Source organism: Umbelopsis ramanniana, assembly GCF_025399195.1.
Source record: "Umbelopsis ramanniana AG unplaced genomic scaffold K450scaffold_1, whole genome shotgun sequence".
Classification (NCBI taxonomy): domain Eukaryota; kingdom Fungi; phylum Mucoromycota; class Umbelopsidomycetes; order Umbelopsidales; family Umbelopsidaceae; genus Umbelopsis; species Umbelopsis ramanniana.
In genome coordinates, this window is record NW_026252087.1 from 102,502 (window position 1) to 128,343 (window position 25,842).

At 43.8% G+C, this 25,842-nt stretch overlaps 13 protein-coding genes across 13 annotated transcripts in view; 5 read left to right on the plus strand and 8 right to left on the minus strand.

The window, feature by feature from the left end:
• Positions 1-331: 331 nt before the first annotated feature.
• On the minus strand, positions 332-566 carry K450DRAFT_216588 (uncharacterized protein). The gene has a single exon (XM_051584884.1). The coding sequence runs from the start codon at positions 521-523 to the stop codon at positions 338-340; it is 186 nt and encodes a 61-aa protein (XP_051449480.1). The 5' UTR covers positions 524-566; the 3' UTR covers positions 332-337.
• A 529-nt stretch (positions 567-1,095) lies between these two features.
• K450DRAFT_167942 (uncharacterized protein) lies at positions 1,096-1,646 on the plus strand (the record flags this gene model as incomplete). Its single annotated transcript, XM_051584066.1, has 3 exons — positions 1,096-1,154; positions 1,218-1,397; positions 1,466-1,646. The coding sequence occupies 3 exons, from the start codon at positions 1,096-1,098 to the stop codon at positions 1,644-1,646; spliced, it is 420 nt and encodes a 139-aa protein (XP_051449481.1).
• On the minus strand, positions 1,561-2,378 carry K450DRAFT_216591 (uncharacterized protein). Its single transcript, XM_051584885.1, has 2 exons — positions 2,064-2,378; positions 1,561-1,988 (listed from the first exon to the last, which is right to left on the minus strand). Exons 1-2 carry the CDS (start codon positions 2,371-2,373, stop codon positions 1,720-1,722), a joined length of 579 nt encoding a protein of 192 aa, XP_051449482.1. The 5' UTR covers positions 2,374-2,378; the 3' UTR covers positions 1,561-1,719.
• A 179-nt stretch (positions 2,379-2,557) lies between these two features.
• Positions 2,558-6,383, plus strand: K450DRAFT_216594 (uncharacterized protein). Its single transcript, XM_051584886.1, has 12 exons — positions 2,558-2,834; positions 2,909-3,069; positions 3,148-3,441; positions 3,514-3,561; positions 3,627-3,792; positions 3,858-5,036; positions 5,130-5,561; positions 5,628-5,687; positions 5,767-5,828; positions 5,902-6,036; positions 6,097-6,176; positions 6,246-6,383. The coding sequence occupies exons 1-12, from the start codon at positions 2,651-2,653 to the stop codon at positions 6,319-6,321; spliced, it is 2,877 nt and encodes a 958-aa protein (XP_051449483.1). The 5' UTR covers positions 2,558-2,650; the 3' UTR covers positions 6,322-6,383.
• Positions 6,384-6,496: 113 nt separating this feature from the next.
• Positions 6,497-7,432, plus strand: K450DRAFT_216602 (uncharacterized protein). The gene is made up of 3 exons (XM_051584887.1): positions 6,497-6,712; positions 6,775-6,839; positions 6,904-7,432. The coding sequence occupies exons 1-3, from the start codon at positions 6,514-6,516 to the stop codon at positions 7,294-7,296; spliced, it is 657 nt and encodes a 218-aa protein (XP_051449484.1). The 5' UTR covers positions 6,497-6,513; the 3' UTR covers positions 7,297-7,432.
• A 51-nt stretch (positions 7,433-7,483) lies between these two features.
• K450DRAFT_608 (uncharacterized protein) lies at positions 7,484-9,239 on the minus strand. The gene is made up of 5 exons (XM_051593828.1): positions 9,119-9,239; positions 8,866-9,056; positions 8,616-8,801; positions 8,073-8,547; positions 7,484-8,010 (listed from the first exon to the last, which is right to left on the minus strand). The coding sequence occupies exons 1-5, from the start codon at positions 9,198-9,200 to the stop codon at positions 7,568-7,570; spliced, it is 1,377 nt and encodes a 458-aa protein (XP_051449485.1). The 5' UTR covers positions 9,201-9,239; the 3' UTR covers positions 7,484-7,567.
• Positions 9,240-10,607: 1,368 nt separating this feature from the next.
• Positions 10,608-12,386, minus strand: K450DRAFT_276170 (uncharacterized protein). The gene is made up of 2 exons (XM_051593221.1): positions 11,855-12,386; positions 10,608-11,744 (listed from the first exon to the last, which is right to left on the minus strand). The coding sequence occupies exons 1-2, from the start codon at positions 12,203-12,205 to the stop codon at positions 10,830-10,832; spliced, it is 1,266 nt and encodes a 421-aa protein (XP_051449486.1). The 5' UTR covers positions 12,206-12,386; the 3' UTR covers positions 10,608-10,829.
• On the minus strand, positions 12,387-13,066 carry K450DRAFT_276171 (uncharacterized protein). Its single transcript, XM_051593222.1, has one exon. It carries the CDS (start codon positions 12,976-12,978, stop codon positions 12,679-12,681), a length of 300 nt encoding a protein of 99 aa, XP_051449487.1. The 5' UTR covers positions 12,979-13,066; the 3' UTR covers positions 12,387-12,678.
• A 64-nt stretch (positions 13,067-13,130) lies between these two features.
• Positions 13,131-15,773, plus strand: K450DRAFT_216613 (uncharacterized protein). The gene is made up of 7 exons (XM_051584888.1): positions 13,131-13,194; positions 13,278-13,920; positions 14,000-14,106; positions 14,188-14,550; positions 14,619-15,021; positions 15,102-15,310; positions 15,381-15,773. The coding sequence occupies exons 1-7, from the start codon at positions 13,147-13,149 to the stop codon at positions 15,684-15,686; spliced, it is 2,079 nt and encodes a 692-aa protein (XP_051449488.1). The 5' UTR covers positions 13,131-13,146; the 3' UTR covers positions 15,687-15,773.
• Positions 15,774-16,025: 252 nt separating this feature from the next.
• On the minus strand, positions 16,026-18,257 carry K450DRAFT_216618 (uncharacterized protein). Its single transcript, XM_051584889.1, has 7 exons — positions 18,169-18,257; positions 17,935-18,110; positions 17,765-17,873; positions 17,660-17,676; positions 17,534-17,596; positions 17,336-17,453; positions 16,026-17,268 (listed from the first exon to the last, which is right to left on the minus strand). The coding sequence occupies exons 1-7, from the start codon at positions 18,245-18,247 to the stop codon at positions 16,316-16,318; spliced, it is 1,515 nt and encodes a 504-aa protein (XP_051449489.1). The 5' UTR covers positions 18,248-18,257; the 3' UTR covers positions 16,026-16,315.
• Position 18,258: 1 nt separating this feature from the next.
• Positions 18,259-20,478, minus strand: K450DRAFT_216620 (uncharacterized protein). The gene is made up of 2 exons (XM_051584890.1): positions 20,045-20,478; positions 18,259-19,980 (listed from the first exon to the last, which is right to left on the minus strand). Exons 1-2 carry the CDS (start codon positions 20,096-20,098, stop codon positions 18,502-18,504), a joined length of 1,533 nt encoding a protein of 510 aa, XP_051449490.1. The 5' UTR covers positions 20,099-20,478; the 3' UTR covers positions 18,259-18,501.
• A 485-nt stretch (positions 20,479-20,963) lies between these two features.
• On the minus strand, positions 20,964-21,904 carry K450DRAFT_216624 (uncharacterized protein). The gene is made up of 2 exons (XM_051584891.1): positions 21,197-21,904; positions 20,964-21,133 (listed from the first exon to the last, which is right to left on the minus strand). The coding sequence occupies exons 1-2, from the start codon at positions 21,868-21,870 to the stop codon at positions 20,989-20,991; spliced, it is 819 nt and encodes a 272-aa protein (XP_051449491.1). The 5' UTR covers positions 21,871-21,904; the 3' UTR covers positions 20,964-20,988.
• A 2,205-nt stretch (positions 21,905-24,109) lies between these two features.
• Positions 24,110-25,842, plus strand: part of K450DRAFT_194933 (uncharacterized protein) — a gene marked incomplete at both ends in the record, with an annotated part of 2,079 nt that continues 346 nt past the window's right edge. The window contains one exon of the mRNA XM_051584489.1: positions 24,110-25,798. Coding sequence (XP_051449492.1) covers positions 24,110-25,798 — 1,689 coding nt within the window. The remainder of the gene's footprint in view (positions 25,799-25,842) is intronic.

Sequence of the window (25,842 nt, forward strand, 5' to 3'; positions counted from 1 at the left end):
TTTTGATCCATGGGATCACTGTTTATCTTGTTCAAAAACAGCATTCTAATGTCAAGTATGTCAAAGTTTTTGCCTAAGCATTCCATATATGTTGCGAACGGAAATGTCTTATTGTGAATGGTCAAAAAATTCCCCGTACCAAGCAATTCGGCTTCCCCATCGGATGCCATGAAAAGCGTTTTTCGCCGCCTCACTTATAGATTCGCTTATTAGTCCCATAATGAACTAGCCCGCAGGACAGTTTCAAAGCGCAGCCACAGTCAATGTCGAATATCTTGTTTTCCTTTAACTGTTGGTGTAAAATCTTTATTTATTTATTTTCTTGCCTCTTGGGAATTTATGGAGAAAGACTTCTAGCAACAAGTTGTTCGTGCTCGTAAAGAGATCGGCCAAGGGGGTTCGGGCAGTGAGGGACAAAAAAGAAACCGTGATGTGAAACGAAACGCATTTTCTTGTGCATCGCCGTTGCGCTGGATTCAATACTACTTGTTTGTATGGGCTGACCCCAGTCGTAAGCCAACATTTCTCGCGACGAATACAAACATTAAGGCCAAATCAAAGCAAAGGCGTAAACAGACATTTTTCCTTAACATTTCACATATCTCCAAATACTGATCGCTGATGTCCAGTGGACGTCATGCCCAAATACTTTTGCCACCAGTATGCGTAATATAAACCATGCACATCAGGTACCTTTTCAGGAATGACGGCGAGCCGATGTGAAGATAAGTTTATGCTTCCAAAGATCGCAACATAAAAAATGACATTAAGTATCGAACTGGCTTTCAGCTTACTCCATGCTAGAGTTGTGCGTAACGGTATTCATGGAATGCCCTCAACTGTATCTTTCTTGGTTTAAAGGTAGAAATGGAGGTTGATATGTATAACTTTGGTACCTGAACTTTCATTGTTGTATCACTTTGAGCTTTCAATTGTCATGTTCTGGAATACTTGTTAATATGCCTTTTTGAAACGATCGGCCAGGCACAGATATAAAGCTTTTAAAGGGAATGCGTGGCAAAGCAAATCTGCAGGACCGTCTTACAAGTCACAATTTTTTTCATAATCTGTCCATCTTCCATTCCTTTGTCAGCAATGTCACAACCACTTCCAAATGAGCTCGATCTAGAGAATTTGATCCACCTTGAGAATATGTATGCACGTAACATTCAGTGATTCTATTTATATTGCCTTACTAACAGACGTCATGTTCCCAGGTTCCAGGAATTGGGTCATGAAGACGGCTTGCGCGACGGAAGAAAGTCAGGAGTCGTTGAAGGACGGATATTAGGTTGTGAAAAAGGATTCGAAATGTCTAACGAAGTAGGCTATTATACTGGCTGTGCAACTCTATGGACTAAGCTAGTCGAAGCACATCCGGAATCATTCTCATCAAGGTAACTAACCAGCAATCGGTCTATTTCAGCCGCGGGATGATTTGAAATTCTAAATATTGTAATTGCAGAGCCACCAAGCAGATACAGAGCTTACAGTCAGTGATTGACCAGTTTCCTGATGCAAATGAAGATCAAACAGACACATTTGCGCTGTTGGACAAGATGCGGGCCAAGTTCCGCGTCGTCACTAGCGTCCTTAAAGTGGAGCAAAAGTTTGCCATTACTCAACCTGTTGGAATGAGTTACTGAAAACTTGGTTTAGAGCATGTACAGACATTTATTTCATAATTACAAAAGGATGTTAGAATCCCTGTTAAATATATCATTGTAGTTTAAAATCGAGGTGAATACAGGTGACGGTGTTGCCATTTTGGTCAGTGATGTGGATATCGCCGTTCAGCGGAAGCTTTGGGACATCTTTGGGAATATAAGCGTGTGCCTTAAGTGTAAGCTCACCAGCTTTTAGTGGACAGTCTTGATAACCCATAATATCTGAGTTCAAGGCTCCACAAAGGTCTAACTGCTTGTTAACTTTGATCAATGACAACAACTTCAAATCTACTCCAATATTACCACCCTGGACGTCGGAATCTAATAATGTATAGCATTAGCAAAACTATTTCTATACATGCTGTAAGGTCATTCGCCTTGAAACATGGTACTTACCCAAGTATCCGTTGACAATGACTTGAATGTCCTCTCCAACTTTTGGATATTCCGGGATGACTGATACTCCTCCTTTGTATGACCGGAGTAAGTGCGATGACGAATCGCCGCACAATGACCATACTTGGCCATGAGCTTCTTCTGGAAGCATAAATGGCCGCTGTTGTGGAGCTCCGGTTATGACAGTTATAAGTGATAGTGTTATAACTGAGAGAGATTTCCAGAGCATTGTTGAATGAATGGGGGAAAGTGATGAATGATAAAAAGAAAGTACGGAGCAGTGGTGGTTTTGGATGGATGGTCCAATCATGAGGCACGGTTTCACAGAGCCTGTAGTGAGGTAAATTTTTTATTTAGATCTAATAGCTTTTGACAGATCATCATTATCCAAGAGTGCTGTCGAACGCTAGCAAGTCATTATTGTCAAGACTCGAAGGTATTCTTAATCGCTCATATCTACAAGCCTAGCTGGCGGCTTGTTAAGCCATCATGAGCCTAAAGGAGAGCTGCAGCCAAACTTTTGAATTTCAAACTCAATTCACAAGACCTAGCGTTGCTGTTGCTCCATCCGCTCAAACACCAATGCAATGATCTCTCCTTCTCGGACGTTCTTTGGGCGGTCAACCCCATCCCCCACAACTCCAACCTACCCAGAGACCACCGAAACAACGAGGTCCTATTCGCTTGAAACTGTCAAGCATTGGAAAGAGCGCGATGTAGCTGATTGGCTTGAATCGTTAAATTATGGTCAATTCACTCAGAAATTCACAGGTATACTTATATGAAACGATGAGTGGATAAAAAATGCCATGGCATAAGAAAAGACTGAACAATCTACTTTATAGAAAATAATATTAATGGTGAGGTACTGCTGGAACTCGATAACCCAACCCTCAAAGAGATGGATATCAAAACAGTAGGAGAGCGAGTGCGAATCCTGACCGCCGTTCGACATCTACGACAAGAGTGTTACAATGAAATGGCATATTTTGCAAGGATGGCAAAAGTGAGCATCGTTTTATTTACGCATCGGTGGACCAAAATATACGGCCTTGATAATTGAACTCACCATTTACACTTTAAGGAGCAGAGTGCGAATGAAAGTCGAGGACAACCGCAAGGCGCATATTCTACGCCTTATCATCCCAACATTTCATTAATGACGTTGGATTCGATTTCTCGCTACGAAAGCACTGCCCCTGGTCCGCCTGCCAGTGCTTCCATTATAGAACGCCCCGCCAACAAACTATTGGATTACAAACCCTCTGTACAACGATCCAACTCTTTCTCGCGACTTCTTGGAAGATCCGACTCTAAACGCTCTCAAAAGATTAACGGCCAAGAATTACCGACTAGTCCCAAGCATCCAAATGCAAAAGTGAGTAGAGAAGATTTCAAAATGTTGCGATGTACTCTGTCAATTTTCATTAAACTTTACATTCGCCTATAGCGGAGCTCGCAAGAAGGAAATATCATGTCTATGGAAAAGGTTAAACAGGTAAAGCTGAGAATAGGATGGCTGATCCATAAAGTGGTGCTTGCATGCTAAACATGGTTTTTTAGACATGCGTTCGAGTGTTTGGAGAAGACGGTCAAACTCGTATAGTCAATGTTCATAATGCTACGGATGTACGGTCTATCATGGCAAAGGTTTTGCACAAATTTGGAATTGAAGAAGCAAACATATCCAAATACTGTATCTTTGTTGGCTCTAGTGATACTGGCGCAGGTATGGACTTCTCTGAAATAATGATATCGCTACGACCTTAAGACCAATAGAATTCCTTTTATTAGCCCGGGCGCTTTCCGATGAAGAGCTTGAAGAGATATGTCGATCCCAAGATCGACCAGAAAAAGAAAGGCTCATTTTACGAAAACGACATCAGTATCCAACTCATGAAGAATTTAAGAGAAAAGGCACAATCACTCAAAAACGAAATCAGATTCAAAAGATGTATGAGGAAACTGTTGTTCCTTGGGCCCCAGCTATGGGACCATCCGGCACACCTTCACCCATTGGCGCTTACGCATCATTACAGCCACTGCACCATGGATTACCTGACCGGCAGCAAACTGTGGATATCATTACCAGCATCGGAAACGGTATGGCCAAGCCGACACCGCCAGTATCAGGCAAACTCTCATCGGATCCATCAACCACATCCTACTTTCCATCACCTGAAAGAAGCAATGACTCGACAGCAGCAACTCAGCAGTCGTCCAACTGGGACCAAAGGGCACCTACAACGCCACAATCAGGAGGAACATCTGTATCATCTCGGTTCTCAGTGGCTTCCTTCAATTCATCGCATGCCGCTTATCGCTCACATACCCCTAAACTTCGACAATTCTTTGGCGAAAGACCGCCGTCTGAAGTGATTTCGTCCAACCTACCTTCCTTTTTCCCTAATCATAAGCCAGAAATACTGGAGACGGCCGGATTTAATGCCAAGCGAATGTCGATGCGACGAGCGAGTCACAGCAGTGGAATGTCAACATCGCGACGTCGAGATAGCGTGATGCCTGAGTTGGCATCTGTCCTTGGATTGGAATTAGATAAGGTGTTTGAGCAGGAGGAATTGGAAGCTCTACAAGCTCAGGCAGAAGAAGAAGAAGAAGAAGAAAGTTTTGAAGTTGAGGAGGAAGAGGCATTTAGGCCGCCTGCCGAACTCAAATTGCCTACATCCTTCCCACAAAAAACGTCACTTCAAAATAAGCGCTTTTCTACTCTCCTCACCATCAAATCGGACGGTGATGTCGAGTCCCATATGCCTGCTCGAAAATCCAGCCTGATTAATACTGACACCACCTTAGCCGACAAGGCTGCTCAGCATATCAAAGTGTCGCTCAACACACCTGTGTCTGCCACTTTAACGCTTGTTGGCACCCCTGTGGAGGCCCCAGAAGTGGTTGAAATACCTTCACCGGAACCTAGCCCAACAGAGCCCATTGCCCCCGAGCCCATCATTCACGGTAAGTACTTTATTTAAGAGATTGCCCGTGGCGAGACGAAGCTAGACTTCCAAGAAAAGACAGGCGATTTCCTAACACCTCCTACCTTTATAGTTAATGCTGCGCCTGTGGAGTGGATGAAGGGCTCTCTAATCGGACGAGGTACATTTGGAGATGTGTACCTTGGACTCAGTCCTATCAGCGGTGAGCTCATGGCAGTCAAGCAAGTTGAACTGCCCGTTGTCAACAGTGCGACAGAAGATCGAAAGCGAACCATGATTAGTGCCTTAGAACAAGAAATTGCCCTCTTGAGAGATCTTCACCACGAAAATATTGTGCAGTATCTCGGTTTTCAATGCGACGAAGCGCATTTTAGTATCTTTTTAGAATATGTGCCTGGTGGATCAGTGGCTGGCTTGCTTGCTAGCTATGGTGCCTTCAAGGAGCCTCTGGTGTGCAGTTTTGTACGTCAGATTTTGAAGGGGTTGAACTACTTGCATGGGCGCGACATTATACATCGCGACATCAAGGGTGCTAATGTTTTAGGTGAGGTGCATTGGGAGGATGCGAAAATGAATGGTAGCCATGGTTTACTGACCCGTTTCACTATAGTCGATAACAAGGGTGGTGTCAAGATCTCGGATTTCGGTATATCTAAAAAGGTCGAAGATGGTAAGTCCATTAGCGACTGTTTGTCCGTCCGTCTGTAACGTATATAGAAAGGACAAAAATCACTCATTCTTGTTTCTAGACATGATGTTGGTTTCTGGTGCTTCGGCCAATCGACCTAGTCTTCAAGGATCCGTATTTTGGGTATGTTTTCTGCTGTTGCCATTTTGTATTTGCGTCGACTCGACCTGATGGCTCACCTCTCATCATACTATAGATGGCCCCTGAAGTTGTTAAGCAAACACAGTATACCCGCAAAGCAGATATTTGGTCACTTGGGTGCATGGTGGTAGAAATGTTTACCGGTGACCATCCTTTCCCTGAATTTTCGCAGATGCAAGCTATATTTCAGGTCAGTTGAGGGTTGTGTATGGGCTAGGCAAGTCCGTGTTCTCATCATCTTTTCGCACAGATTGGAAGTTATAAAGCACCGAATATACCAGACCATATTGGCGACGACGCAAAAGATTTCCTGAACCGCACCTTTGATCTGTAAGTCTAGTTCTGGCTGACATCTTTGTGCCTGTGTCGTCTCTCTAATTCTTTTTTTTTCTTCCATAGTGACTACCGAGAACGACCTACGGCCGATGTACTGTTGCAACACCCTTTTCTCGCAAATGTGGGAACTAACTTGTAAATTTACCCTTTATATTTTCGCCAACCAAACCAATAAAATTTTAACATAATGGATAAGTAAAAAGACGGTTGAATAAGTAAAAAGACGGTTGAAGTTTCATGCTGGCACTCATCAAACAGTCACGTCCAGCAAAATGGCTGCCCAAAAAAAAAAAAGTTTCAAGATCCACTGATCACTTTCACGAAATACCAAATGAGCGACGTCAAGGGAGCCGATAAACCAATAATAACCTATTGCGTCGAATACGCACAATCGCAAACATCCAAATGCGCTACTTGCAACCGAACGATTCCTAATAAATCTTTGCGATGTGGAGAGATCTTCCGCAGAAGCAAGAAGGAAAAAAAGCAGTTGTCAAAGACAACATGGTACCACTTCAAGTGCTTTCCCGGTAAGCCTTCAGCATTATGACAATGATATGTGCTGTAGCTTGCTTACTGACTACTCCCCTAGTGCCTGAACTTCTTACAAAGCTTCCCATCGAGCAGTTCCGAGGATACCCCGCCATTGAGGAAAAGGTAGAGTATCATGGATCGAATTGGAGTTTACCGACCCAGCGCGCTCATGTTTGTATTTAAATAGGACCAAGAGAGAATTCAGAAGCTTCTCAAGTTGGGTAAAGGTGCTACGTGGAATGAACACTTTGGCGCACAGGACAAGAAGAAGGAGGCTGGTGCCGAAGAGGAAGAGAGTAAACCAAAGAAGAAGAAGAGAGACGAAGATAAGCCAATCGACATGACCGCAGGACTGACAGGACAGAATCCCAAGTCACTCAAGCGACCAAACAAGCAGGCAGAAGAAAAGGTCGCGAAGAAGGCTAAGCCTGTTGAACCCGAGGTCAAACTTCCCAAATCAGATATGAGTGAGGTCGCATCCATCTCCAAGGCGATCCAGGATTCACTCGCCACCAGCAAGAAGACCATGGCTTTATTAGAGAGCAAAAAGAAGAAGAAGGTCCAAGAGAAGAAAGACTGAAGGAGGGCAAAAGTCGCCGTATGATAGATCCTTTCGTTGTAATCACATTTTACTGACTGTTTTTCAGTCCCCATTGAAGCACTTTCCCCATCCCGTTCATTCATATGATGTCTTTTTCTTTTTTTTCAAATATCTTTGCTTCTTTATAGTAGAGCACGAAGAAACCAATCAAACAAAGTAGATGTACATTAGCAATTTAAAGATATGACATGGCATAAAGAGAAATGAATGGAGAGAGTTAATTAGGATAATACGAGTGGGGCTTTCTGAATTAAATTTCATCCATTTTGTAAAAGTTGTGAGACGGCTCAGCGGTAGGTCTTCGACGGTAGAACCAGAATGCCGCGCCTCCCAGAGCAGCAACACCAGCGATCACACCAATGGCAATACCAGCCTTGCTACCACTCGAAAGACTGCTGGATTGATCACCACTGCTGCTGTTACTGCCGCCATCATCCGTCTCCGTCTCGTTGGTAGGTGCAGCTTGAGTTGCAGGAGGCGTGAAAGGTTCATCCAGATAACAGGAAATTTGGTTCGTTAACATTACATAGGCATTGTTGCACACGTAGTTGGCGGGGAAGCTTTGTGGTGAAGAGCCAAGAGCAAAGTTATAAAGCCAGGTTGTATTGTAAGTGTTCTGGAAAGTGGGATACTGTATCGCGATCATATCCATCAGGGCCAAATCTGGTCGTGCAGCGTATCGTTCAGGAAAATCTAGTGACTTTGGTTCAGCATTTCATTTTGCGTTGCATACCAAACGTTGCACTGACACTTACTAGAATATCCAGTTTTGCTCACCAGACCGTCAGCTCGATATACTTTTCTGTTCTTATAGTAGCCTTCACTTTCGTAAAACAAGGAAGCGCCAGGCACCATGTTCATGATGCTCAGCCATTGAGGCCACAGTTCACCTTCCGATAAAGGGCTAGTATCCAAAAGCATATCAGCTCCTTTCAAAGCAAGATGAAAATTGCCAACGTTGGAGTATGTGGAGTCTTGTGCAGAGTTGGGAGCAATCATCTTGGCAGCCGCATCAGCGATGAGGGTCTTAGCATAGGTATCAACCCTGATTTCATACACCTGAGGGGTGGTCATATCTGCTTGTGTCCAAGCTATAGCATACTTTTCCTTGACTCCACTGTTGACACGAGTCTTAATGCAATTGTATTGACTCATAATGTTAAGAACTGTGAGTTGTGCTGCTCGCTCCTCATTGTAAAAGTAGGCCAGGTATATCAACCAAGATGCTTTCTACCATCGTTCGACTCTTGATTAGTAAACACAATATGCACCGAATCCAAAACCTACATGTTCTTTACCTGGATTGGAGTCAGGCTCGGGTCATTGGCTGAAAAGACGATGGTGTTATTGGCTGTGCTAGTTCCATTTGCGAAAGTGTACGTGGCGGTAGCGTTATTTGACATGGTGAAACATGGCGATGTGTTCGCGAGTAAGATATTGCTAGAGCCAGTTGTAAAAGAACTGGTGACGTTGCTTGACAAAAGCTAACAGGAGCGATGTTCAATGCCTGATTCAATTGTCTGTGAGTAAATATCTTTGATCTCTTACCTCTGCAAAGCCAAGGATATCCAATGTATCAATAGCGGCCGAAGTGATTGGAACCTGAATTTGCGGCACATTGCCAGTGATATTCGTAAATACTGGTCCTTGTGGCACTAGGGCGTAGGAAGTCTGAGCAATGAGGTTGTGCAGTATATTGTACCCGGCATAACTTTCTACAATCCACCCATTCGCCGTGTCTGAAGGTTCAAGGGTTAGCACAAGGTACCAAATGAAGAGATAACGTTTACAAGTAACGAACCATTGCCAGGATTGGTTTGTGATTGAGCAGGCAATGCCCATAACAATGCCAGTAGGGCCCAAGCGATTGAAGCCTTGAACATGTGGCCGAGATGGAGGTGGTACGAGTTGGTGGTAAAAGCGTATAATTTTTTTTGTTTCTTATAGGGTCTCGATGTATTTTTTTAAGCAGTGTTAACTCCGCTGTGTTGCAAGCGACGCTGAGGTTGGGCCGGCTCTTGTTCCAGGCACGCAAAGTCAACAAAGCACCAGCGCAAAAGGACATGCGAGGGTTTGACACCAAGTTCTCATCCATTAGCCGTTTAAGCTATGAATCACTTTCTAGCGCTCGGTGTGTTTCTCGACGGCCCACAAGCGTTGGATCACATGTTACGGCGGGTCTTGTGAGGCAGGACAAGGAATACCCTTGGCTACTTACACATTATCTGCTCCCATCTCATGCCTTTCAACGATTATCTCTTATTATCCAAAAAAAAAAAAATACTGTATTCAAGAAAAACAGCTTCAGCAAAGTGAAAAACAAATGTGGGGTAGCTGAAGACTGTGCTCACTGGTTTCTTTGCAAGCAACTGCAGTGTGTAACTATGGTACATGCACCAAACCGCAAAAGGAATGCCATGTGCGCATGCAGAGCAGACCATCGCATCAAGGTTGTGACGCAACGTACTGCATTGAGCAGCGTACCAAACAAAACAGGAACATGAGAAGCCAGACAAAGCGAAATCAAAAATTGATGGGTGAAGCATTAGGCCAATCATGGGGATAAGAAAATGGCTGGGAGGTGAGAAAAAGAATACCGAATGGAAGGTGGGGAAAAATGCTGAGGTATCAAAACGTTCACATAAGTCAGGTACGGTTTTCCATTTTCGAGCTTGATACAAGGTAATCTGGCGCGGCAGAATCCGAATAACGTGAAAGCTATTCCATAGAGTGTTGTCACGCTGAACTGTAATTAAGTATGTTTTTAATAAACATCTGGATATGTACCATTCACAGAGACTGTATGTTTGCGTTCAAGGGAGGATTTATATGTTGCATCAGGGGGCCTTGTCAATGTGAATACCAAATAATGATACAGGCAGCAGGACAAACATTTTGAACAAGTTCATCCATCTGCCTGTCATCTCGAAAGGATGTTTCATCGACTATATGCTACGATGTATACTATCTTGGTTATGCCATCAGGCTATATCTGCTTTATGGCCCTTACATCTCCAGACCTCTTTACAAATACTTGGGCTCCTTAGTATTAACCGGGAAAACCAACCAGTTGTTGGAGGGATCTAGTTCAATTTGTGATGTTTAACATCAAGAGTGGAACCACCGGCATGTCATTATCGATGAATGCTAGCAATTTTTGGCTTCAGCATGGGTACGTCCAAAAGAAGGAGCCTCCGTTTTGAAGGGGTAAGAACGTGGGCTTTGAAGAATAATGAGAACTCATTCACTAACATAACCCAATTTTCTTTCTTTACATTAACAAGAGACATGGTAGGGCAAAATATATATATATATGTTTTAATATAACAGCATTTTCAATGGTATGATACAAGCAGAAAAAGAAAATGGATAGAAAAAACAAGGATAGTTGAACTATACGGTTGTGGACATAGGTAAGAATTTGGCAGAACAGCGTCCTAATCAAAGATGGATCCAGCTGCAGGATACAGTTTTTGGTTTGATTAGCGTACACTGCTTGTGGGGGATTTTGTTTATGCTCCAAGGAATGAGACGCTTGTAGTCATTCGACTTGAAGAGGGTTCATGGGCAGAGAACGACGAAGGAGACGTGGACATAGGTGCCTGCTGATCTATAGGGGATGTAGCTGGAGTATCCTGCTCGTCGTCATCGTCACTATGGCTGCGTCGACGCTTTCCACCTGACACGTAGGATAAGCGACGCTTGTCAAAGATAACCATCTTCAGCTTGTCAACAAACCCAGAAGAGCTGTGTCGTCGTTGATATAAAGACAGAGGAGAGGTGATATTGGATTGTGGTGGCGGTCGAGAGAGTTCGGCCATAGCATCGTGTTCCTCGTCACTCTCAGGGCTCAGTGTGGTCTCTCTGGGTCGTGGTTCTTCCACTTCAGACACAAAGGTGGCTCCTCCCACACACTCTGGCGAAGAAGGTTCATTGGCAGCGGTAATGGGAATAGGCTGGGGTAACTGTACGGGGGTTGTGTCTTGGGGCAGATCAACTTCGACAGAGGCATCCAAATCGGCATAAGCACGACACAAAGGGCATTGGAATGCGGGGTGCGAGGCTAAAAGCGGTCGAATACACTTGTAGTGAAAATGGTGTGAACAAGGGGCAATGAAAAGGGCTTGACGCGGAGCAATAGAGTACAAGCATATACAACATTCATCGACATCGGCTTGTTCTGTATTTAAGGCCTTGAGTTGGTGAAAAGTGGCAAGTGAATATGCAGAGCTTTGGGTTGGTCTATCGATTTCAATCTTCATGCGCACAGCCCGAAAGATCTCTTCGACTCCGCCTTGATAATCCACACCAAGCTGAATAGTGTCTCCATCCGACAACTGATGTGATGTAGATAACTGACCAGCAGCAGACAGACGAATGTGATTTAAGAAGGTGCCAGATGATGATTTGGTATCTCTGATATGAACCTGTGAGAATACTGTCAGCCACGGTGGGAAAGGCAATTGCCATATGAAGTCATTCGACGTGACACATGATGTTGGCCTGGTTTCACTGACGGGAATTCAATAAACTATACCTTGCCATTATGATCCACCCAAAGCTCGCAGTGACTACGAGAAACCACTTTGCTCTTGAAAGTAAGTCGGTTCTCATCACTGCCTCGATCTGTAAACCGGCCTATCCGAATCATCGTACCGGGAGTCAGTTCGCGATCGATAATATTGAACACCACACACCGACTGGACCCGTCCAAGCTTGGCACAATACGGACTCTTGTTTTGTTCGAGGTACAAGGGCCATTTGTAACGATGTTGGAGATATCTGCGGTGGGAGCAGAAGTAGGTGTGGAGGTACTTGTATGAGGGCGAGAAGAATAAAAGCTTCGAGATAGCAGAGAGGCCGAGGTAAACGCTGGGCCCTGTAGCATTTGGTTATTTGGATTTGCTCAGGATATGTTGAAACAAGAATGGAACCCAGGAGAATGAGAAGAGCAAGCGAGAGAGTGAGAGAGTGAGAAAGAGAGAAAGAGTTCATGAGCAAAAATGGACTGCTCTAATTATTTTGAAGCCAAATCTCCACATTTACCAAATCAAGTAGAGAACATGCCTCCTCTAATCACAGCAGCAGACTAAATCTCATTGGATCTTTACTTTTATTGTTCGCTGTTGGTCTATTTTATGGGGGGAGGGATGCGAAGGGGATGGTCTATTAAAAGATGACACCGAAGAGGGGTAAAGCAAAGGGAAGCGGTATGATACAGGGTGTACGGCATAATACGAAAATGATAAAATGCCTATTGATGTTTGTGTTTGGAATATTTTTCTTAACTGTTTGTTGTTTTTAAAGAACTGGCTTGGTAGAATAAAATACGGCAAATCCACTGTGGAGGGACCTATTTATTTACCACGAAGATTTCTTGACCCCAGGAAGTTCACCATTAAGTGCCTTCAAGCGAAATTGGAAACGACACAAACGGAATTCCCGGAATACACCGGAGCCATGACCAGTCTCCAAGCAGCGATTTCGAAGGAAGACAGGAGCAGTGTTGGTTGGCAGGGAGTTCAAAGCCAATTGTGCTTGATGTCGAGTTCGAGCAGGGAGGGTTTCGTTACGCGTAATGTATCGGTAAGCCTGTCTGATAAGTTCGTTGTTGGCAACGGCGGTACGAGCCTTCATGTCTCGAAGAATTCGGCTTCTCATGGTTTAGAATGTAGTGAAAGTAATAATAGACAGGTTTGTAAAAATTGAAAAGGAACAATAAAGCTGGAAAGAAAAAATATGCGTGACGTCACGTCTTCAATTGAAAGCTGCAAAGAATTACCTCCACACGTTGGCTCAGCACGCACCGTTGAGTCTTTGTCTGTAATCATGGCGTCCCTTCCACCGCCAACATCAAAGAACCCCAGGCCGCCAAAGGTATGTCTTTCAAAACCGTCAGAGACACGCTTCTTTCTCACACTCCACATAACTGATTTTCCTCGCCCTTTTCCTCCGTTTAGGTCAAAAATAAGAATGCCGCCCCCATTCAGATCACAGCTGAACAGATCCTACGTGAGGCTCACGATCGTCGCTTGGAACCAGCCCACTCGGTTCCTAAGCAGAAGATTGGTGACCTCGAAGAACTTTCGGAATTGCGTCAACGAAAACGTAAAGAATTCGAAGATCAGATCCGTAAGAATCGACTCAACATGTCAAGTTGGTTGAAATACGCCACTTGGGAAGAAAGTCAATTGGAATTCGACCGTGCGAGATCCGTATTTGAACGTGCGTTGGATGTCGATAGTCGAAATGTGGCTATATGGCTGCGCTACACCGAGATGGAAATGAAGAACCGAAATATTAACTATGCTAGAAACTTGTTCGATCGTGCCGTCACCATGCTTCCTCGCGTTGACCAGTTCTGGTACAAATACACTTATATGGAGGAAATGTTGGGCGACGTTCCAAAAGCTCGCGGAGTCTTTGAGCGCTGGATGCAGTGGGAACCGGAAGAGAATGCCTGGAACGCCTATATCAAGATGGAGAAGCGGTACAAGGAGATTGAACGTGCTCGTGCTATTTATGGCCGCTTTGTGAGCATTCATCCTGAGCCCAAGAACTGGCTTAAATGGGCCCGTTTTGAAGAAGAACAGAATGATTTAGGTATGGTAATGTTTGGTGCGGCTGTAATATTGATCTCCATGGCTAACAGTGCTTTTTTTTTTTTTTTTGCTTTATCAAGAAAAAGCGCGAGAAATCTACTCTCAGGCTATCGAATTCTTGGGAGAGGAGCACATTGACCAAAAGGTTCTTGTTGCGTTTGCCAAATTTGAGATTAAGTTGAAGGAGGTAAGTCATCAGCTGTCGCAGTGGTATGATCTGAATGGCTATCATTTTTTTTTGCTCACGTTGTGTTTCTGCTTCGACTAGTTCGACCGTGCACGTGTCATCTTCAACTATGGTCTTGAGCGTCTGCCAAAATCCAAGTCGGAATCTCTTTATAACCAATACACATTGTTTGAAAAGCAATATGGAACGAGAGAAGGCATAGAAGGAGTTGTCATTGGCAAAAGACGAGTGCGTTACGAAGAAGAAATTGAAGCGAATTCTAAAAACTACGATGTTTGGTTCGACTATGCACGGCTAGAAGAGGACAATGGCGATGTTGATCGAGTAAGAGATGTTTACGAGCGAGCTATAGCACAAGTGCCACCAGCTGAGGAAAAGCGATACTGGCGAAGGTATATCTATCTTTGGATAAACTATGCGTTATATGAAGAGCTCGAAACTAGGGTAAGTTGAAGTTGTGATACTACATTTCATCATCTTCACTCTCATTGAACACTCTTTGATGAATCCAGGATTACGACAGAACCCGTCAAATATATAGCGAATGCATCAACTTGATACCACACAAAAAATTCACTTTTGCAAAAATATGGCTTCTCTATGCACAGTTTGAAGTTCGCCGCTTAGACATCACCACGGCGAGAAAGATCTTGGGTCGCGCTATCGGCATGTGCCCCAAGGACCGACTTTTCAAAGGCTATATTGAACTTGAGATGCAACTTCGCGAATTTGACCGATGTCGTACACTTTATACGAAGTTCTTGGAATATAACCCTGCCAACTGCACTGCCTGGATCAAGTTCGCCGAAGTTGAACGGTTACTGGGAGAATACGAGAGATGCCGTGCTATCTTTGAACTGGCCGTCAATCAGCCTGTTTTGGATATGCCAGAAATCCTTTGGAAAGCGTATATTGGTAAGTGCACAGAAAGATTGCGGTGCGGCCATTGAAAATGAAGCAAGACTAAACAAAAAATTGTGTTTTGGTCATATCAGACTTTGAGTTCAACGAAGAAGAATATGAACGCACTAGATTGTTATACGAGCGCCTCTTGGAGCGAACGACCCATGTCAAGGTGTACGTCAGTTATGCACAGTTCGAGCTCTCGGTTGAAGAAGGCGATGAAGGTGATAATGTTGTACGAGCTCGAAAAGTGTTTGAGAATGCTTACAAGAGCATGAAGGAGAAGGAGTTGAAGGAAGAGGTATGTTGTGCAAGTCTCCTTTTTACCACGTTAGTCCATCGGCTTACTTAATGTCTTTTTTCTCTCGCAGCGTGTCATCTTACTAGAATCATGGAAGGACTTTGAAGAGAACCATGGTACAGACGAAACAATGGAGGCTGTCAAGAGCAAAATGCCACGCACTGTCAAGCGATCAAAGAAAAGAAAGACCGACGATGGCGAAGGAGAAGACAATGTGGTTTACGAAGAGTACTACGATTACATCTTCCCTGACGATGAGACTCAGAAACCCAACCTCAAGTTGCTGCAAATGGCTGCAGCTTGGCGTATGGCTCAACAAAATAACACTACAGATAGTGTAACAGAGAACCAGGATAATGAGACGGCTGAAGATTAATAATGGCTGTCCAATTCCTTCTGTAGCAGGATCTAGACCTATAGTCGGGTAATAAAAACAAAACCAAATCTTTTTTCAAATCCATTATTAATCGTGTAGTGTAGTGTCATTCATTGTACAATAGAAGAAGATCAGTGTCAATAACTGAGATTGAAGAATCTCAAGGTCAGTTGAAACCAGTATGACTGAGTAACAGCTACCGGGAAAGAAAAGCCAAGTTTAGTGAAAATGGTGATACGAACTAGCCATTTTGCCGGTAGCCTTTTGGCATCCGTCGCATAGACTAACCATAGTGATATTGACACCCCGGTATGCCACTCCAGAGCGATGGTTTAAACACATGGTTTCCATTACAAATGGAGATAATTTATATGATCGCTGCTAGAGCAAAAACATGACAACTAGAATAAAAATTTCATTGTAGTTCATAATATTGGGCTAATGCAAAAGGAATGGTTTGAACTTTAGCCTATAGTGATGCGTTAAGATAGGTATAGAAAGACTGAGTAGGATGATGAGAAAGAATTTTTGTTTTTGATCCAGCATAAACAGTATTTGATATGCAAAAAGAGAGTATCAACAATAAGGAATGGGGATTACAGTTATAATGTCACCAACAGATGTCCTGTTTAAAGCTTGGATTTCTTGGAGAACAAGACAGCCCAAAGGGCCATCCAAACAGTCATGAAGGTCTTGACCTTACGACTGACAGAGCCGGGCAATCCATAGACCATGAAGGACAAGACCTTGTACTTGTTTTCATTGTAAGGGGGGTATTTGACCTCATTGACCTTTTCAGCGGAAGCATCCTTGTACATGGTAGTACGTTCATGAGTGAAAGCAGAGAAAGAACGTTCACCATGGTAATTGCCTTGACCACTGGGACCAACACCACCGAATGGCAGTGAAAGTTCCTGCAAGTGCATAAGGGTATCATTGACGCAGCAGCCACCAGATTGGGTTCTGTCCAAAACCCAGTTGGCGGTCTTTTCGCTCTTGGAGAAGATGTAAAGAGCTAGAGGATAGTCGCGACCATTGATGATATCGACGGCCTCTTGCAACTCATCGTACACAAGGACGGGAAGAATGGGACCGAAGATTTCTTCAATCATCAGATTGGCATCGTCGTTGGAGATATCAGTGACAATAGTAGGGGCGATGAAACGATCGGAGGGGTCGGTTTGGCCACCAATGGCGATTTTGGAAGCATCAATACGATCAATCATAGCCTTGAGGCGGTCGAAATGGCGGTCAGTGACGATACGTCCATAGGACTCGGAAGCCTGAGGCTTGTTTCCATAACTCTTCTCAAGGAAAGCGCGAAGCTTTTCAATGAAAGGCTTCAACAAGGGCTTATGAATAAGGACATAATCAGGAGCCACGCAAGTTTGGCCATTGTTGTAAAATTTACCCCAAGCCAAACGATGGACTGTGACGTCCAAATCAGCATCAGGAGCAATGACAGTAGGTGACTTTCCACCCAACTCAAGAGTGACAGAGCAAAGTTGCTTTGCAGCAGCAGTCATGACGATCTTGCCGACAGCACCGTTACCAGTATAGAATATGTGATCGAAACGTTGTTCTGAAAGCAAAGCATGATTAGCTCGTGTTTTACCCTGGTTTCTGGTTTTTTCGTGTATTTTACTCACCGAGAGCGACGGTGGTCTCACTCACACCACCGTTGATGACACGATAAGCATCTTGGCTCAAATATTTAGGCAAAAGTTCGGTTATCAATGCAGCAGTGTTAGCTGATACTTCTGAAGGCTAAGAATATAATTGTTAGGGCGTTACACCAACATATATTAAATCAGAGAGCGGACAGTTAATTAAAAATTGGGACTTACCTTGAGCAAAACCGTGTTACCAGCAGCAATGGCACCGACGAAAGGCAGCAACAAGAGATTGACCTATTGAACGAGGTTAGTTCAAGCGTTAAGGCATTCATCGATCAATCGATTGAAAATACTCACAGGATAATTCCAAGCACCTGCAAATGTCGGCCAAAAAGGAAAGCGATGTTAGCAAAAACGGATAGCTTGATGAAAAGACTTGCCATTCAGGGAAATGGCGCTTACCAATGATTAAAACCACGCCCTTGGGTTCCTTGCGAACCAACGTCTTGTCAGTAGCGTTCATGAGGAAACGCTTGCTGGTCTGTTCAGGCTTGGCCAGTTTGTTGAGGTTCTGTAATTGCGAATTAGTGTCGAAACATGTCAAAACCCTCATTTCAAACCGAACTTCGTACCTTGATCATAAACTGACATTCATCAACAACAGGTGAGATTTCACCAATAACACTTTCAACCTTATGTTTACGAAGATCCTTGTGAAGTGCCTCGATAAGCGCATCGGTGTTCTCAAGGCAAAGGTCGGCAAGACGCTGCAACTGTTGCTTTCTAAAGTCAAGCGACTTTGTTAACCCTGTGGAAATTTTTTAATATCGCGACAAAATTGAACCGTAGCGAGGCAATCATCGTACCAGTGTTGTACACAGAGCGAAGGTCGTTGACAGCGGTGGGGATTAGATCAAGCGAGGTGTACGTCAAGGGACCAGACATTGTAATGAATGAATGAATAAAGAGGAGTGCGGGGGTGGAGGAGCTGCTACTACCGCGGGTTTATTTAACATGTTTGCCAATTTTTTTTTTTTCCCTTTCAAGCGGATACTGAATGTTTTTCTCAGACTGAACTCTACCATAAACATACAAAAACGCTCATCTAAGCAAACTCCACAGTCCTCTTTTCACATGCTCTGAGTGCTACCCGAGCTAGCCAATTGTCACAATGCGGTGTATATTACATGGAATTAAGCTTACGCTATGCTACGTGGTTGGAATCTGACAGAATTAAGTTTAACTGCCCAGTTCGATCGAACCACTTCTTCTACACTACGGCCCTTGGTTTCGGGAAGAATTCGGTAGGCAATGACCCATACTATGGCCAGTATCACAGCAAACAAGTAAAACACCTTGCCTCCTCCTCCTAGGGCATTTCGAACAACAAGAAATCCAGCGGAGACAACAAAGTTACAAATCCAATTGGTGGAAAGCGCAATAGAACTCGCTGTAGACACCGCCTGGGTATCTACAATTTCTGGAACCATTAAGAATGGAATAGGACCAAGGCCCACGGCAAATGCAGCAACGAAACCAATGATCGCGACAGCTGATAGGGAAGGCCACATGTTAGTGTCCATACTCCATGCAAGTACGAGGGTCACAGCAGCCATAATGCCTGACGAATATAGAAAGAGCGATCTTCGCCCTAGTCGATCCATGAGGTAACCAGACACAAGGGTCATGGTAACATTGATAAGTGAAATGAACACTGTGATCTTGTCAGAGTATTGAGGCAGGATAGGAGTCATGATGGAGGTTGAGTAGAAAATGACCGCATTGATCCCAGAAAATTGTTGTGTAACGTGGAGTAGAAGAAGAATACACAAGGGTTTGCGATAAAGAGGTGACGTGAGAAAACTGAACATACCCACATTTTGGGCTTTTGACGGGTGGACTAAAGGTGTATGGTGGTCTGCTTGTCCTCCTTCCTCCTGTGGATCATCGAGTTCATTCAAAAGTTGTTGCTGCTCGCCAGCTTCTTCAGCCCAATCTCGTCGCCACGAATTTATTTCATCTTCGACGAATTCAGTTCCGCGCAGTTTGACCAGACTAGCTTTGGCCGCATTATAACCTCCGGCTTTGGCCGCTAGGTAACGTGGGGATTCCACACAAAATGGAAGCAAGATGGCTTGAAAAAGCGATAAAAATGCGCCAATCAAAAGAATCCATCGCCAACCGGACAGTGTGGATAAAAACATCCCAAGCACTTGCGCAACAAGGATTCCGAGAACAATACCGAGCTGGTTGCATACACCAAAGATACCTCGCAGATCATCAGGCACACATTCGGCAATATAGGTGGAACATATCACTGTGATGATGCCAGAACCTACACCAGCTAAGAAGCGACCCCACAGGAGGATATAGAGATTAGTGGCGAGACCCATGGAAAGTGACCCAAGCAAGAGCAAGCCAGTATTGCCAAACAGGGTCAATCTGCGACCAAACCGATCAGAGAATCGAGGAGCTAATATGGCACCCAGCAGACCTCCGACATTCAACATGGACACCACCAAGGAAAATGTGGAATCACTCATGGGTATGCATGGTGGAAGCAAGGCATAGAACGTGCTGGGATCGGGGTCAGGGTCGTAATCGTGTGATTTACACTTGGATATGATAGCTTGCGGGGTATTCAGTTCACCTATATGGTATCCATATTGAAACGCACCCTATGATAAAAATTCCATTTAGCTACGGATGTCTTAATACCAACAACAGGTTTAACCGACTCACCAAGGCAATCGTAAACACCATAAACACAAGGTAAGTATTCACTTGACCCGTCATCGATGATAAGTCCAAGCGAGTATGAAAGAGCAAAGACACAAAGTTCAGGGCAGGCGGATGATGGCGTAAAATCGCTGTAAGTTGAGGTCACGCGGAAAAGGTACAATGCCCACGCTTGATGGTGCAAGCTATTTTCTATAACACAGCACTTTAAGACTTATTGTGAAGAGCCTACAACATATAAAAGTAAAGCTTCTAGTTTGTTTCTAGACTACCTTCCTTGTGTCTTCAGCGCAATCCTTTATAGCTGCAATATTGCTGACGTTGAGTAAATCGACTAACCATTGGCGGAGACTAGAAACTCAGACATGCCCTTGCGCCGTATCGTTTGCGTTATCGCCAACGTTATCACTTGCGGTTTTGTCAAAAGTCATTCGTTTCAAAAAAAAAGAAAAGATAATGTCCAGATTAGTTTTGTACATACAACAATAGCTGGAGGTTCGGAGTGCATATGGGCTTAAACAGTAGCCCCCTTGACCTTGAGCAAAATATTTGCTCTATCATCAATGGCAGTGGAGGCAAAGCTGTTGAACAAAGTGGTTACGATTACTTACTTCTACGATTTTAAGGACTTGTTCGTTCATGTGCACATCAGAAACCTTTAGCCCACAAGAGGAAGAAAGAATTTTATCAGGGCCCTGTGAAACTGTAAAGAATCATGCAAGAACAACAGCCATGTAAACAACAATTTAAACAAAAACATGCTGTTGGCACCCCCCCTGAACATATATTGTGCGGCAATCTTGATGCGCAAGAGCGAAGGGTAACACCCAGGATATATATTCCAAAAATCATCGACAGCAGGGTTCACGAAGGAGGACCACACGCAGATGCGATGTAAAACGTAATGATACAAATGTAAGAAAAAAGCAGAAAATTCAATAGCCCAGCTATAGCTTTATACAGAACTGACGAAGATATTCAAAGTCTTCCATGTTGGCCTTGATGGTGTTTTCGACAATAGCAGGCATCTCTTCATTCTCTTCTTTGTTCGCATTGACATATTGCCCAAATCCTGTACTGTTTTGTACCTCTCTACATAACGAAATGTGGATCAGTTGTTTGTTCGTCTCCACTGAATAGTATATAAACACTTACTCGTGCCATCCGGTCCACTTGTCAAATTGCTTGACAGTTGATGGTTGCCATTCAAGCATGTTTGGAGTGAAATCCAAGTCTATAGCCTCACAGTAGCGCTTCATCAAATCCTTTGGGTGCGTCACCAGCTCCTCTGCATCCAGAACAATCGGCGTTTCACCGGTGTACTCCCGAATCATGTCGAATAATTCTCGAAGCTCAGCATAGCCAGCTTCACTGGGATCAAAATGATCGAAGGTGGTGGTATCACCTTTGCATAATCGGTAGTAGGAAGGTATGCTCTTTTCAGGCGTTCTAATTAGGAATGTATGCTGCATCTTGTTGAGGGTTTCCATGGGAACCTGCAGCTTGCGGTTGCTGCTACTGTACAAATAGTATGCCATATCCTTTGCAAAAACCCTCTTGCCCTTGGTGCCATTGATCAGATCCTTTGTAACGCTTTCATATGTGGCATTATTGCATTCATGGCTGTTGCAGTGATCTTCATTGAACCGCTTAGACACTCTTCCCTGGCCAAAGTAGTAGGAGTCACCGTATGGTTCATGAAAGCATTCTATGTCCTCTCTATGAATGAAAACTCTCTCGAAAGCCGTGGAACGAGAGCGTGGATGAGTCCAAAGCATGATGGTAGCATCTCTTGGAGTAGAACTAACAGTGTTTTTTGAAGGGGACATGACGGAATGAATAGGGGAAGAAAAGAAGTCTATCGAATCCGTTGATTAATAGGACGGGGTTGTTAGAATGCGTGACATGACGTCTTGTCGGAGTGAGACCGGCACCAGTCTGTTTTCGGTAACAGAATCGTGGGACCTTCACTGTCCCCTCAGCTGGCCGATGGTCAGTTGCTACAACAAATACTTGTGAACGGAACGTTCAACAGTCAAGTCATGGAAAAAAGGCATCGATAAACAAATAAGCTTTATATCCCACACACGGAAGTTGTTGGTTTCTTGTTGTTTGTGAGTTGTTGATTATATTCGATAGCTCATTGACATCTAAGGGGAACAGTTAGAATTTATCATATATGATCGGGCCATGATTGGAGTAAAGAATTTCTAGTAGTATATGAAGCTATTGATGGGTGAACGGATTTTCAAAGAGACATCGAATTATAATCACATTCTCATACAATTTTTATATTTCATGAAGGTTCAACCAAAGACGAGCCGAATGCGAGCCGAAGGGTAGTGTGAGCTCCTAACATTGTGAGGTTAAGTCAAAACAATGATATACTTTGCAATAGTCATGGTTAAGCAGCTTATCAACATATCTGTTGACATCTCTGTTGAGTTATGCATGTCGAATCTGCTGAAAACTTTAAAATAATAAACATCCACCCACTTTCCCTGCCAAATGTGGTTCTTCTTTCGGCATATGACGGCTGCTACCACAACGTATTCAAATAGAGTCCATGGTTAGCTGTGCGTGACATTGAAATTCTCAATTGTGCTACTCCATGAATTTACACCTTGCAAACACTGACCAGTGGTACTAATGGCTGTGGATTTTGAGGTTACATGAGGTAAAGTCATTTTTTAAAAGTAGAGGAGCATGATTGGATGAGAGCCTCGCTACATGCTAGAAAAGACCAATGTTACGAAGCGAGTTTGAGCACCAACCCTTATGCACATTTAAGAAACAATCGTCTTGTACCACCACATGCCTCCTTGGTAGTCGACAGAGAAATTGTCTTCGGGTAAACGCTGTAACAATGAAACGAGCTGAATGGCGTCGGGAACGCCAGGATAGGGGATAAGTTACATCTTTAGGCAATCGCAGGACGCCTTGGCAATGTAAGTACTGGAGGCAAATTGTACTAAGAAATGCGTGTCCAAAAGAATAACCCCAACCAGAATTAAAACTGGAAGATGACCTTCTCAATACGATTGGGGTAAACGGTTGTTCCCTTTTGCGAGCAATTTTTTCAGGCAATTACTGTAAACTTATCAAAAAACGAAGAAATACTCATCTTGTTTCGTGAGTAATATTCATTGTTTGAGCCTCCTAGCTTTTCACATTGTAAGAAATCTGGAAATCTCACTGAATATCATAACCTGCAGTCAAACGGCGTTTTGAAGTTAATCACCATATCAAGGCGACGCGTAATCAATCGCCTTTAGTTCGCCCCATAGATACACATGCCTGAAATGATTTTATTCTGGCGAACATGTCTCGAGTATCAGAATGTAAGAAAGTCGTTGGGTGGCTGTAACAATTTGGTATGGTCACGCAAAAGTAGTACTTCCGGTTAGCAGGCTCCGCTTCTTGTTATTGGCCTCCCTAAATATGTAATGTCGTGCACCATAACCGCAGTATCAAGTGTTTTAATATAAGATCGTACGATATCCCTAGCTTATGACGGTTGTTGGGAGTTGAAGGGAAAATTGATTTAACGCTGCACCAAAAGCAACTTTCATCGAAACATAAATCCTAGAAATTAGAAATAAAAATCTGACAGGCTCAAATGTTGTAGAGAACTAGTGAGAAAGTCGTTATCAAGCTGACTTTGGTTGGCGCACTCAGAAAGTACATTCTAGGACAATTACTACAAGTTAATGTCGGCTGGGTAAACTATAATTGTGGAATTGTTGGCGTCGCATTCGTGACATTCTTCTTTCTTACGTGTTTGGCAGAGCGAGCCAGCAAAAGAAGATGAGAAGAAGCGAAAATTGTCTTGAAATTGATATGGGAAGGTAATATCTTCTGGGACCAAAGGACTTCAAGGATATTATATTTTTTTTGGATTTCATTCCTTCGTGCCTGGCTGGACAAGGAAGGATGCAGCTCAGATAACATTGAGATCGTTCGCATTAGGTAAGCCCTACAGCTCCGATCATCCAGAAAGGACCCATATAAATACAATTTAAAAAATCCGTACCATTGCCCTATCATACTCCTTGTATACATCCAATGATGTCCTCTAGCTTCATTCCTGCCTGCGTAGAAACGATCAACGTTCCTGAAATCACTTCTCAAGATATAGAGGAATTCAGCCTTTATCAAGCTGCTCATCCAAATCATGAAGGCGAGTTTGATCATCAAAGCTTCAACAAGCCCGAGGCCATCTATTTCCGTAAGAAGCCCGAAGGCAGTGAGTCGGATGAGGTGTTCTATACATCGTCAACGGAAGACCCAACTGCAACCCAAGTCACGTTCTTGACTGGCAGAGGTAAAGGAAACATCATCCAGACACTCATTCCCATTGACTATGATGAAGATGCCAATGGTCAGCGTAGGGACGGTGGAGCCATATGCACCATTGACTCTAATGGAGAAGAGTTTTTCCAAATATTTCGATTTCTACCTGCCTCTGACGGAAAGCCGCAATTGCTTGAAGCCTGGACGAAGCCAGGCACAGTAACGCGGCCCTTCGTTCTAACCAGCGACTGTTCCAAACTGTTCTACGTATGCAATGCTCGCAACGGAAAAGACATGGATCTGTATGTGCGTCATCTGAAGAATCGACCTTCTGATGAGCCTGAATATGGCCAGCTGATCCGAGAATTGGACGATGGTTGGAGAGTGGGTGAAATCAATGCCGATGACTCCAAAATGATAACCTTTCACAGAGTCTCACCACAACTAGTAGAGCTCTGGCTGTATGATATTAAGACAGGGGAGATGGACCAAGTGGTACTCCCTGGTACACACAAGGGTAACGCCGACATCAAGGTTCTTGGACGATTCTCTAAGACTGATCCTCATATTATCTATCTTTCTACCAACTGGATGTCTGAACACACTTCTCTCGTGATTTATGATGCCTCTAACGATTCTGTAAGACCCATCACTACACCCACTCTGGAAGAATCTATGTTGCCAATGCCATGGACTTGCTACAGTCATATGACTAAAACCAAAATGCTTATCCAAGCCCTAGTCGACGGATACGATGAGCTCTATGTATTCGACATTGCTACAGAAGTCATCAGAAAAGTCGACATTCCTGATTCTATGATTGGAAAAGCTAGCAAGTTGAAGACATCTGTATTGGACGATAACCTAGCTATCTTCTCCTTGGACTCTGTGGCATCTCCTGGGGTGATGTACCTTCTCAATTTAGAGACACTGAAACTCAAGCCATATAAATGCACTGAAATTTCTAATCCACCTCACCCGTCTGGGTTTCCTAAACTCATTCGTTACAAGTCTTTTGATGGGTTGGAAATTCCAGCATTTGTCTACCTACCCGCCAAGTACAATGGTGTCAGCTTGGACCGCATTGACTCCAAAGACAAACTACCTGTCATCATCTACATGCATGGAGGGCCGGAATCACAGCATGTTCCGTCTTATAACCCTCGACTTTACCTTCAGTACTTTGTTCATACTCTGAACTGTTGCATCATTGCACCTAACGTACGCGGATCGTCCGGATATGGAAAAGCGTTTATGGCAGCTGACGACGGTATTAAACGCGAAGATTCTGTGAGAGATATCGGTTCGCTACTTGATTATATTTCCACCGATATGTCGTTCCTGGACTCTTCAAGAATTGCCGCCATGGGTAGATCCTACGGCGGTTACATGACCTTGGCGTGTATGACTCACTTTTCCGATCGTCTCAAGTGTGCTGTCGAGACTTGTGGCATTTCAAACTGGGTGACGTTCTTAGAGACCACGGCCGACCATCGAAGAGCGCATCG